The sequence below is a fragment of the Typopeltis vanoorti genome, chromosome 6, assembly GCF_054136105.1.
Source record: "Typopeltis vanoorti isolate ZY-2024b chromosome 6, IOZ_Tvanoo_1.0, whole genome shotgun sequence".
Taxonomy (NCBI): Eukaryota; Metazoa; Arthropoda; class Arachnida; order Uropygi; family Thelyphonidae; genus Typopeltis; species Typopeltis vanoorti.
Window position 1 is genome coordinate 83,331,547 of NC_143554.1, and position 13,380 is coordinate 83,344,926.

Sequence of the window (13,380 nt, forward strand, 5' to 3'; positions counted from 1 at the left end):
TTCTTCAATAATGTTTGTGTATTTTAGTCTACAGTTCACATCTGAGAGCTGCTCAACTTTTATTTGCTTTAAAACTTTCTTACATGTTATTCTTTTCAATATGAAATTCAATTTTATCCTGCTCAAGACTAAATAGTGATCACTTCCAATTTCAAATCCTCTGTACACTCTGATGTCCTGCACCAGGGGAAAAAAAATCACTATTAACAATAACATATTCAATGAGACTTTTCTTATTCCTTGCCTCTTCTCTCCATGTGAATTTGTGCACATTTTTATGTTGGAACATGGTGTTAGTAATAACCAGTCCATGTCCTGAACAGAAATATCCAACAGATATTTGCCTTTATTATTAGCTTTGCTCTTTTCTCCAAATTTTCCCAAAATATTTCTTTATCTCTCACAATCATTTCCTACTCTGCTATTTAGATCCCCAAGGACCAACTTTTCCTTTTTCATTGTGTCAGTTGCTTTTTCTAAAACCTCAAAAAATTCCTCCACTTCTATCTTAGTAGAACCTTCTGTGGGACCATAGGCACAAATAAGTCTCATTGTCCAGTTCCCCATTCTCATATTTGCCCACATTACTCTACTTGAGACTGACTGCCATTCAAGAAGATTAGCCTCGTATTTTGTGTTGAACACTATGTCTACTCCTTCTTTTCCTTGATTGTCATTGCCTGAATATAACATTTTGTATTTATTGCTCAGAAAGATCTCACCAGTTTTGTCTTTTTTGTTTCAGTCACCCCTGTTATGTCGATCTGGTACTTATCTAATTCATCAGCTGGCTCCATTTCTTTGCCAATCAGGCTTCTTATGTTGATAGTACTGATCTTTAACTCTGGTGATGTTGAGTTGGGGTGTGCTTTCAGATTTGTTCCAGTAGCTGACTTTTCGCTGTTCGCCTTAGTTCCCTGGCGAAAACAATGAGGGCCTTGTTTAACCGGGCGACGCCCCAGCTGGCATGAAATTTTGTCATGTTGTACCATCATTTTTTATTTTGGTTTAACCAATAAGAATACAATTTGGTCGACTAAATCCCAAATTGCCAGCCCATCCTCGTTCGTTCAGTATCCAAGTAGATACTCAACAGGGTGCACCACGAGAAGGTGAGGATTGGACATTAGATCAGAAGCCCTGGTCGGTTCTCTGCATTCCTTTAAAGGCTATGTGGAGGTCTCCTCTCAGTTATTCAGCTTTGACCCTTAAGCACTTTTTTTTTTTTTTTTGTGAAAACAATGAGCAAGTACCTCACATACAGAAGTCAAAACATTTAAGAAGTGTTATTTTTAAGAAGCACACTAGGAGAAGGATGTTCTGCTATATTTTTATTTTTACACTAGTTTTTTTTTTTTTTTTTTTTTTTAAACTGCAGTGTTACTTATTTATCTAGTATCATTCATGGTTGGTGATGTCAAAAAAAATGCAATGGGGAGTGAAAGGGTTGACATACAGGGAACTTGGACTCTAGTCCAAGCATACCTTGGCATAATTCCCTGCACACTACTATACTCAGATTACCCCAGGCACAATAAGGAACAGGAAGTGGAAGCACAACTGCTGTCAGGAAGTTGCAAAACCACCTAATCATTGTGAGTTTAGTCTTGTGCATTATCTAGCACCCAGCCTGCAGAATCTCTTTAATGCTGTATTCTCAAATGGACAAGGTGCTGGTTTCATAGTGTTAAGCCTTTCCATTAATGCCATCACCTGCAGCTGCAGTGTGTATGTGTGTGGGGGGGGGGGTGCAAGAACAGAAATAGGAGACTAATTTGGAGATAAACATGGCAATTACCATTTCAAGCCTAAAATAAGCAGGGCAGTGGGATTTCAGAGAGCACTGAAAATCATTTACCATCTGGAGGCCTGTTGCTTGCATCTTCTATAAAGAACTGGCATCACTAATTCTGCTTTTCTCCTAATCTCTTATAACACATGCAATAGCTACTCAATGTTCTTCAAAAAATTCAACACTCTTCACTCAAAACATGATAAATTTTTCTTCTTCCTCATTCCTTTCACTGTAGTCATTTAAAACAGTCTCACCTCTTCCTTCTTGTATTTTATAAAAGTACATTCTGCAGGTCTTCAAATCGAATGTTAAAAAGTTTTTATTTTTCTTTCTCCAAAGTTTTCTCCATCCACGGTACTAATGTAGTATATAGGTTGAACAACTTCTTGTCATTGGATTGTTATAAACAAATGCACAAAAAGGACCAAACCAGTTACATTATGGAAAGTGAAAAACAGTTTCCCCATTACACCTTATCAAGCAGGCTGATTACAAATGCAGAATCTTTTTTTTTTTCTTTTTTTTTTAAATAATGTGCAACATCAAACTTTATTGTGAAAAAACAAATTTAAAAATTTTTGTCGAATAGTTCTGATGCTGTAATAACAAACATCTAACTCAATCAGGCAATTGCACAGGGTACACTTAATTACCTTATTGGAGATTTAGTGAAGTCTCTCATTCTACGGTGGGCCAAGTTCTCAGCAATGCAGCATAGTCTTAATTGCTAAGTAAAAACTCTGAAATTAAGTTTCAAAACTTGAGAATCTATTTGAAATCCAGGAGGCTTAGGAAAATGAATGACTTTGGTGCTCCTTTAAAATCAGAATCATTTCTGATCTCTTCATAAAACCTTTGTTGACACCACTTTGAAAAAGAGAGAAGCTGTTGGTCTACCTAAATCAAGCTAGGTGAATGCATATGGAAGATGTGTTTGTCACCTATACAGATGGAAGTGAAATGATTAATCATATCACTTTGTAACTTGTTCTCAAATTATCTAACATGTTATTCAGGTAAAAGCAAAATTGTAGCAATCAAGTTATTCATTAAAATATATATTACCTAATTAAATATATGAAGGTGCTCTGCTTAAAATATCCTTTACTGTTAATGTTTTTGCCATTCTCTTCTAAGTTTCTAAACAACATTTCAAAGGGGATACTTGGGCCAAGATACATAAATGCATCATGTCCCAAGTATCCTCCCTGTCCATAAGAACTTTGTCAATTTGATAACAGCATTATTATGAAAGGGTTATTAAGCTTTATTAATGCAGACTTTCAAGTGTGATTCATTTAATTAGAAAACTTAGAACAAAGAGCCAAGAAACAGATTCATAAGTATTTTTAATTATAAATATTATAACAAGAGTTGCCTTTGCAACTCTTGATTATATAAACATAAAATATCATGGTATGAATAGAAAAATACTTCTCAATTAATCATCAATCACTTGACATTACCATTAAAGAAAGACAACTACTGTTGCTTGCAGCCATCAGCAGCTTTTGTGCTGGATATATGAAAAATTGGTGTGGTTACTTTTTCTCCCCCTTTAGGTTTAGCTTTTAATTCATTATATGCATCTTTTATCTTGATTGTTGTAGTTTCTCCTTCTTCATCATGAACAGTTAAGACTTCATTCACTGTTACTTTTTTTTGTTGGTCAGACTCCTCTTTTGTTTCATAAGACATATCTGAAGATTCAGTTTTTTGGTGCAAAACAGCAATCCGAGAGTCATTTTTTAATGCTGATTTCTTATTTCCTCCAAAAGCACACATTTTACTCTTACTATCGGAAAATTCTGTGATTTCTAAAAAAAATAAAATAAAAATACTTACACTAATTATAACAAAATGAACAAAAATCTGCAATGTTAAATTTTTAAAAATTAGTGATTATTGTTAGCATGGTTACTTAATATTTTTTTCATCATCTAGTACCATCATTTTGAGTTATGTTTTAAGTCAGTAAGAATATAATTTAGTTGACTAAATCCCAATCATCCCATCCTCATTCGTTCAGTATCCAGGAAGATGTCAAACAGGGTGCATCACGAGAAGATGAGGATTGAATATCAAGTCTGAAGCCTTGGTCAGTTCTCCACATTCCCCTAAAGGCTTTAATTGTGGAGGTCTCATCCCAGTTATTATTCAGCCTCGACTCTTAAGCACAGACCCTCGACACCGCAAGGTAAAAGAGGGTACAAGGAAGATGATGACTCTTAAGCGCCACTACTTAAATTGGTTGATTGCTAGCCAACATTAGGTTTTTACTATAATTAATGATGATCAGGAATATTTAAATGCGTGGATAGGCTTATGTGTTCGTCAGACATGTTGTAATAGATTTAACGGTACTGATATGAACACAGATGGATAAGAAAATAACTATTTATTAACTTAAAAGCTAATATTTCACTGGTATTATATCCAGCATCTTCAGAGCACACAACACTAGCCCCACTGTTACACCAGATTGTGGTTATCTTGCATTTGTAACAAACTTTGTGTCGAGTGCTCTGAAGATGCTGCATATAATACCAGCGAAATATTAGCTTTTAAGTTAATAAATAGTTATTTTCTTATTAGTTATTTATTTATCAAGTACAGCCAGATCTTCAGTTAAGGTGTTCTCAGCTTTTTGGAATGTTGAGTTGCAATTGCAATATCATCAGCATACATGAATCTCCGTGATGCCGTCTCTGGGATATCACTAATATATAAGTTAAAGAGCAATGGGGCAAGAACTGACCCCTGAGGTAGGCCATTTTTAATCTTAAAGAATTTACTTTGGGATTTATTGAGAGATACTTGTATCCATCTGTCTGCTGGTATTTGATTAATTAGGTTGGCTAGTTTTGGTGATGGGATAGTTTCTAGGAATTTTAAGATAAGACCCTCTCTCCACACTGTGTCATAGGCAGCAGAGAGGTCCACAAATACCGCTATTGTTTTCAATTGTTTTTCATAACCATTCTCTATAAAGGTTATCAAGGCCAGTACTTGATCGCAACAACTTCTGTCAGGTTTGAAGCCAGCCTGTTCCTGTGGAGTTCTGTTATGTATACTTGAAGAAATTCTGTTGTATAGTATTCTTTCGAGAAGTTTCAGGCAGATACTTAACAAGGCAATAGAACGGTAGAAGTAATTGTAGGGCCTTTGCCAGGTTTTAAGACAGCAATGATTTTAGATCTTTTAAAAATTGATGGAAGTATGCCAGAGTCCAGGATATTATTGTACATAGCAGTAAGCCATTGAATAGTTTTTGGTCCACAGTTCTTAATAAATTCAGGATAGATGTTATCGAGTCCAGCTGCCTTCCCAGTCCTCAATGAGTTAGCTACTTGGGTAAGTTCCTGGAAAGTGAAACATGAGATAGTGATGATGGTGGAAGATCTGTTTTGAGATTTTTTAGTTTTTGTTTCACCTCTCTCGTAGTTACTTTATCTTGAGGATATTTAGTTATTGAGACTATATGCTTTGCAATGTGTTTTGGATCTATGGCGGGCAGTTTACCAGAAGTCCTTGTGTTAAGGTCAAGCTTCCTAACGTGGGATCAAGCTTTTCAACTGGAATGAGTAAAATTAAAATTGTTCATTGTTTTAATCCATTTGTCTTTTCTAGCATTGTCAAGAGACTTCAGTAGCTCAGTGGCTACTGTAGGGTTATTATTAGTAGAGAATTCTTTATACAGTTTTTCACTGTCACTATTCCAACCTGGGATATATTCTCTCCTAAAACCTCTTGGAATGGTTCGTTTGACAGCACCAATAACAATGCCAACAAATCTATTGTGATTGTTTACAGTGGGCTTTAAATATTATTTAAATAGATACTTTGATATGTAGCTGCTTAATAGAGTTTGAGCGAGTGCATGTGATTAAACAAACATACAGTCTGCTGGGTGATTACACTGGTTATAAGGGATTATGTGTTTATTGTTTCTTGTATCTGTACTATTTTAGTGAAGTTACAAACAGAAATGTGTTGCAATGACAACTGTCGTTTTCTTTTGTGCTTTCAACTTCCACTGCTGGAGCATTCTCAGCCATTAGTAATATAAGAGATGGGTAATTTTCTCAGTTGTGCAAAAGACTCTAGAGGAAGCTCTAGAAAAGATATTAGCAATTAGTTGACAGCACAACCTGAGTAAGTGATTAGTTCTTTGAATGATTTCTGTATCACTACTTAAAAAAAGTTAACTCACTGGATCATTTTTGTAGAGTTAACGTAAATTTAATCTAATCTTACACAATAAGCAACTTAATTTGTATGTTGTCTCTAAAATTTCTAATATACTTTGTATCATTGCAGAAAGTTAATTTAGCCTGTGTTTATAAAAGACAAACTGAAATCTACAAGAAAAAATCACAAAATGGGATCCCATGTAGTGGCCAAACACTGGTACAATCAGTGAAAACCATCAGACCAACTTCAAATATTTTTGTTTTGTCAATAAAAATATAAATTTGAAATGTGAAAATGAGTGTTAAAAAATCTGATCAAATGAAAAAATCCACTGACTGTATAAAATTGAATTTCATATTGAAAAGAATAACATGAAAGAACGTTTTAATGCAAATAAAAGTTCGCTTTAAAAAAAAAAAGTTATTACTAACACCATGTTCCAACATAAAAATGTGCACAAATTCAAATGGAGAGAAGAGGCAAGGCATAAGAAAAGTCTCATTGACTATGTTATTGTTGATAGTGATGTTTTCTCCCTGGTGCAGGACACCAGAGTGTACAGAGGATATGAAATTGGAAGTGATCACTATTTAGTCTTGAGCAGGATAAAATTGAATTTCATATTCAAAAGAATAACATGCAAGAAAGTTTTAAAGCGAATAAAAGTTGAGCAGCTCTCAGATGTGAACTGTAGACTAACATACACAAAGATTATTGAAGAAAAAAAAATGAAAGAGTTTGAGAACAGGAATCAAACCTTGGAGATTCAGTGGCAAACTCTGAAGAAAACATTGATTCTGCCAGAGAGGCATGTGGTGAGGTTGTGTGCAAGGATAAAAAAATCAGAACTGCCTGGTGGACACAGGAAGTTAAAGAGTCAGTGAAGGAAAAGAAGAAAGCATATCAAAATTTCCTGTCAAATAAGTCAGGATGTGCTCTTAGAGAATACAGAGACAAATGTGAGAACGCTAAACACTGTGTAAAACTAACTAAACAAAAGTCATGGGAGGACTTTGGCCAGAATATAAAAAATAAATATCAAGAAGGTGGCAAAATATTCTGGAGGTTGTTGAAGAAGCTTAAGAATGGAGGAAAGAGTGCTGTAAAAGGAGTTGGAGATGATAAAGGTGACATGAAAACAGGAGAAAAAGATATCCTTGAAGTATGGAGTAATTACTTTGAAAAACTGCTAAATGAAACAAGCAGTGATGACAGCACAGTGGTAAAAAAAAAAGGCATGCAATCAGGAATACGTATCCATACTTGAAGTAGAAAAAGCCATTAAAGGCTTGAAATGTGGAAAGGCAGCAGAAGTAGATGATATTCGACCAGAAATGCTGAAGTATGGTGGTATAAGAGTCTTACACTGGCTGCACTTCATAGTTCAGAAAGCCTGGACAGAGGGACGAATTCCCGATGATTGGAGTAGAGTGCTCATAGTACCCATATATAAAAAGGGAAATAAAAACTGAATGCGAGAATTACAGAGGTATTTCCCTACTGAGTGTTCCTGCAAGTATACTTGAGAAACGTTGAAAAGAATTGTGGAAGAAAAGCTTGAAGAACAAGCTGGATTCAGGCCAAATAGAGGTATTTCAGATATACTGCCACGATCAGATCTTCACTTTATGACAAATAGTTGAGAAAGCATGGGAATATAACAAAGATCAGTATTTAAGTTTTGGAAAAGGCATATGACAAGGTGCCAAGAGAGAAGCTATTCAATACGCTACAGTTATATGGTGTTCATGGGGCATTATATCAAGCAATACTTAGTCTTTATTTGAGTTGCAGGTCAGCAGTTAGAATTGAAGAAAGTACAGGAAGATGGTTTAATGTTAAATCTGGTGTGAGACAAGGATGTAAATTATCCCTTCTGTTATTCATTATCTATATGGATCACATTATGAAGGAAAGTGGTATTAAAAATATCAAAATTGGATATGTTAATGTCAGCTCTTTGCTTTATGCAGATGATGTTATACTTCTAAATAAATCTGCTACAAGTCTACAAGATTCTCTGACTAAATTGAATAACAAGATTCTCTGACTAAATTGTAATAGATATGGTATGAAGGTCAGCAATAAAAAGACAAAGACAATGAAAATAGGCAGAATCATTGAAAATGTCAACTAAAAAGTGTCTTAATGGAGAACCTGTGGAACAAGTAAAACATTTCAGCTACTTAGGCATGATTTTTACTGAAGATGGTAAATTAAATATAGAAATAGACAAAAGAATCAGCAAAGCTGGTATCGTGGGAAGTCAATTGAATAAATTCATATGGAATAAGAGAGAAATTAGTCGGAACACTAAATTAGCTGTATACAAGACAGTGTTCAAACCAGTTTTAACTTATGGATCTGAGAGCTGGGTCAGAAGTAAAACACTTGACCAAAGACTAGAGACCGCAGATATGAGAGTCCTGAGAAAGATTATAGGTGTGAACAGATGACATCAATGGCAAAATCATATTAAAAACGAGGATGTCAGCATCCAGGAATGCATTAGCAGAGCTAATCTCAGGTATGGTCACTTAAACAGAATGGGTGAAGAAAGATTAGCAAAACAAGTGTTCTCTGCCAGGTTGGCAGCAAAAAGACCCAGAGGCGGACCAAGATATAGGTGGATTGATATGGACGGTACAAAGTGTCTTAGATGATAGAAATATAAGATCTGATAATGTTGGAGTCTTGACAAGTAACAGACTGATTTGGAGGAAAATTGTAGATAGGAAGTTAGTAATGATGTAATTTTTTTCACGTAGTACTATCATATTCTGTACACCCCTTGAGGTTACATGGCAGGAATTTGATGATGATGATTAATTTTTATAAATATGCATTGCCGAAGTGAAGCCCTTTGGCTCTTTATTTTAGTAAACACCTGTTATATTTTTATCACACAGAATTAAAGAATCTGCTTTAAGTTTTCTAAACTGATCACAACTCTAATCAGAAAACGAAGTTTTACCATTATGTGTGTGTTCACTACAAGTTAACACTGAAAGCAGAAGCATTATCATTTCTGGTCATGCAAGTTATATGTTATGCACACCTTATACAGTATAAATTTGTGTTTGTTCATAGAACCAAAAGCGTTTTTTTTTTCCTTTAGTCATGATGTTGATACAAGGTTCAAGCATTGAGATGTTAGCACATTTTTCTAAAATGGTAATTTATCTTGTATATTTTTAACGACTAATTTTTTTTGCTATTTTTAAATTTCATAGTTATATATACATATATGGGGTGGTGGAGCGCAATACATAGCCTCTCCCACTCAAATGTCAACCTCACCTTCTCGTGGTCCATCCTGTTCTAAAAGTACAAATGAGACACTGGCGACTGAGTATGAGTGGTATAACCTTAACACCCCAACAGAGTAAATGCTGTTAGATCTGCCTGTCCAGAGGCATTAGGTAGCAGCCCTACCACTGGACTTACCAAGTGACAGGTTAGTAACCTGTCACTTGGTACAGAGGCTATGTCCTGGGGAAATTCAAAATACTTTCAAGTCTCGTCCAAAGAAAAGCTGCACGGACTATCAGGGAAAAGACCACAATTCAGAAAACAGTAAACAAAATTGGAAAAAGGAACACATAATGAAGATTGCAACATGGAATGTGAGAAGCATTGCACACAAAGAAGAACTTGATAAACAACTAAACCAAGCTAACATAAAGATATGTATAGTAACAGAAACAAAAAAAGGTACAAAAGAAACAAAACTATATACAAATCTACAGCGGGGTAAAAAAAAAGAAGAGCAAAAGCAGGTATAATGATTATGGTACATAAATCCCTAAAGAACAGTACTGTATATTACAATTATTTGAATGAAAGATTAATAGAAATTAGACTCAAAAGATTAAGAGACCACATAACAATAATTGATGCATATGCACCAGAAGAGGGAAAAGAAGAAGAATATTATTATTATTATTATTATTATTATTAAACAAGACCTCATGGAGTCAAAGACTCATCTAGGAGGTCCTTTTATCTCACACACATCTCATCATACCGGGTCTTAAACACATTCAAACTCCTTGCAGACACCACACTCTCAGGCAAGGCATTCCAATCATTCACAACTCTGCACGAAAAAAACCTGCCTCTCACTCCCCTACTCACACCCTCTTTATACAGTTTCCAGGGATGACCTCTGGTTCTCCCCTGATCTCCCACTATTCGCTGTAGAACTTCTCCACCATTGATCCTATAGCAACTCTTTACCAACTTGTAGGTCTCTATCATATCTCCCCTCTTCCTTCTCTCCACTAGTCTCTGCAAATTACATCTTTTCAATCTTTCCTCATACTCGACATTCCAGAGGTCAGAAACTACCTTAGTCAGTCGCCTTTGGACCCTTTCCAACATCTCTTCATCCTTCTGAAAACCAGGTGACCAAATCTGGGCACAATAGTCCATGTGTGGCCTAATCAAAGCCTTATACAATGGAACAAGAATCTCCCTACTTCTACACGTCAGTGTCCTCCTCATCATTCCCAGAAGTCTTTGTGTTGTCTTCACAATTTGCGATGTGACCCCTAAATTTTAGATCCTTATCCACTATCACTCCCAGATCTCTTATTTCCTCTACTTCCAACAATATATTCTTACCAAGCATAAATTCTGCATCCCATCTTTGTTTTCCAAATTTTAAAACCTTACATTTTGCAACATTGAACTCACATCCCCATTTGCTTGCCCAATCACTCAATTTATTCAAGTCTTCTTGCAAGGCCACAACATCTTCACTACTCTTTATGGTTCGTCCCAACTTTGCATCATCTGCAAACAACTGAATATCTCCATCCAAATCTTCGCCAATATCATTAATATACAAGTTAAATAGTAATGGCCCTAAAACAGATCCCTGAGGCACTCCACTAGTGACTTTCCTTTTCCTGGATATTGCACCCCCATACACAACTTGTTGATACCTATCAGATAGCCAGTCTCCAATCCAATGCACTAATCTAATATCCAACCCCATCTGCTCTAGTTTGACTGTCAACTTATCATGAGGCACTCTATCAAAAGCTTTTGCGAAATCCAAGTATATTACTGTGTATCCTTCTCCTCTGTCCAAGGAAGCAGTCACTTTATTGTAATAAGTAAGTAGATTACTAAAACACGACCTCCCTTTAGCAAATCCATGCTGTCCATCAAAGATTATACCATTGTTGTCAACCCAACTCTGGATTCTAGTTCTCACAAGCTTCTCCAACAACTTAACCACATATATTTTATAAAGAATTGCAGAATGCCATAGATAAAACAAACAAAACTGACTATTTACTACTAGCAGGAGATTTAAATGCCAGAATAGGAAACAAAAAGTACAAAACAAACACAGGTAAATTTGGTGAAGATACATGTAATCAAAATGGTTACAGAATGCACGATTTTGTCATTTATAATAATATGAGAATAATGAATTCAGTGTTTAAACACAAATAAATAAATAAATATACTTGGTCAGCTCATCATCATCATCATCATCATCAAATTCCTGCCATGTACCCTCAAGGGGTGTACAGGATATGACAGTACTACATGAAAAAAATTACATCATTACTAACTTCCTATCTACAATTTTCCTCCAAATCAGTCTGTTACTTGTCAAGACTCCAACATTATCAGATCTTATATTTCTATCGTCTAAGGCACTTTGTACCGTATCAATCCACCTATATCTTGGTCTTCCTCTGGGTCGTTTTCCTGCCAACCTGGCAGAGAACACTTGTTTTGCTAATCTTTCCTCTCCCATTCTATTTAAGTGACCATACCATCTGAGATTAGCTCTGCTAACGCATTCCTGGATGCTGACAATGTCAAGTTCTTTCCTAATATCCTCATTTTTAATATGATATTGCCATTGATGCCATCTGTTCACGCCTCTAATCTTTCTCAGGACTCTCATATCTGCGGTCTCTAGTCTTTGGTCAAGTGTTTTACTTCTGACCCAGCTCTCAGATCCATAAGTTAAAATTGGTTTGAACACAGTCTTGTATACAGCTAATTTAGTGTTCCGACTAATTTCTTTCTTATTCCATATGAATTTATTCAATTGACTTCCCACGATACCAGCTTTGCTGATTCTGTTGTCTATTTCTATATTTAGTTTACCATCTTCAGTAAAAATTGTGCCTAAGTAGCTGAAATGTTTTACTTGTTCCACAGGTTTTCCATTCACAACACAGTTGACATTTTCAATGATTCTGCCTATTTTCATTGTCTTTGTCTTTTTATTGCTGACCTTCATACCATATCTATTACAACAGCTATTCAATTTAGTCAGAGAATCTTGCAGACTTGTAGCGGATTTATTTAGAAGTATAACATCATCCGCATAAAGCAAAGAGCTGACATTAACATCTCCAATTTTGATATCAGGTTTAATACCACATTCCTTCATAATGTGATCCATATAGATAATGAATAACAGAGGGGATAACGTACATCCTTGTCTCACACCAGATTTAACATTAAACCATCTTCCTGTACTTCCTTCAATTCTAACTGCAGACTCACAACTCAAATAAAGACTAAGTATTGCTTGATATAATGCCCCATTGACACCATATAACTGCAGCGTATTGAATAGCTTCTCTCTTGGCACCTTGTCATATGCCTTTTCCAAATCGACAAAACTTAAATACAGATCTTTGTTATATTCCCATGCTTTCTCGACTATTTGTCGTAAAGTGAAGATCTGATCCTGACAGCCTCTATTTGGCCTGAATCCAGCTTGTTCTTCACCAAGCTTTTCTTCCACAATTCTTCTCAACCGTTTCTCAAGTATACTTGCATAGATCTTGCCAGGAACACTCAGTAGGGAAATACCTCTGTAATTCTCACATTCAGTTTTATTTCCCTTTTTATATATGGGTACTATCAGAGCTCTACTCCAATCATCGGGAATTCGTCCCTCTGTCCAGGCTTTCTGAACTATGCAGTGCAGCCACTGTAAGACTCTTATACCACCATACTTCAGCATTTCTGGTCGAATATCATCTACTCCTGCTGCCTTTCCACATTTCAAGCCTTTGATGGCTTTTTCTACTTCAAGTATGGATATGTATTCCTGACTGCATGCCTGGTCAGTGTTTTTTATCACTGTGCTGTCATCACTGCTTGTTTCATTTAGCAGTTTTTCAAAGTAATTACTCCATACTTCAAGGATATCTTTTTCTCCTGTTTTCATTTCACCTTTATCATCTCTAATTCCTTTTACAGCACTCTTTCCTCCATTCCTAAGCTTCTTCAACAACCTCCAGAATATTTTGCCACCTTCTTGATATTTATTTTCTATATTCTTGCCAAAGTCCTCCCATGACTTTTGTTTAGCTAGTTTTACACACTGTTTAGCTTTCTTACAT

The 13,380-nt window shown here is 35.6% G+C and overlaps 1 protein-coding gene across 2 annotated transcripts in view; it reads right to left on the bottom strand.

Annotated features, from left to right (window-relative positions):
* Positions 1-3,226: 3,226 nt before the first annotated feature.
* LOC150105642 (protein Spindly-A-like) overlaps positions 3,227-13,380 on the bottom strand; it is a 203,450-nt gene continuing 193,296 nt past the window's right edge. For both annotated transcript variants that reach the window (XM_090394965.1, XM_090394964.1), the window contains one exon: positions 3,227-3,612. In XM_090394965.1, the coding sequence (XP_090251091.1) occupies positions 3,278-3,612 (335 nt within the window). In that variant the 3' untranslated portion in view covers positions 3,227-3,277. The remainder of the gene's footprint in view (positions 3,613-13,380) is intronic.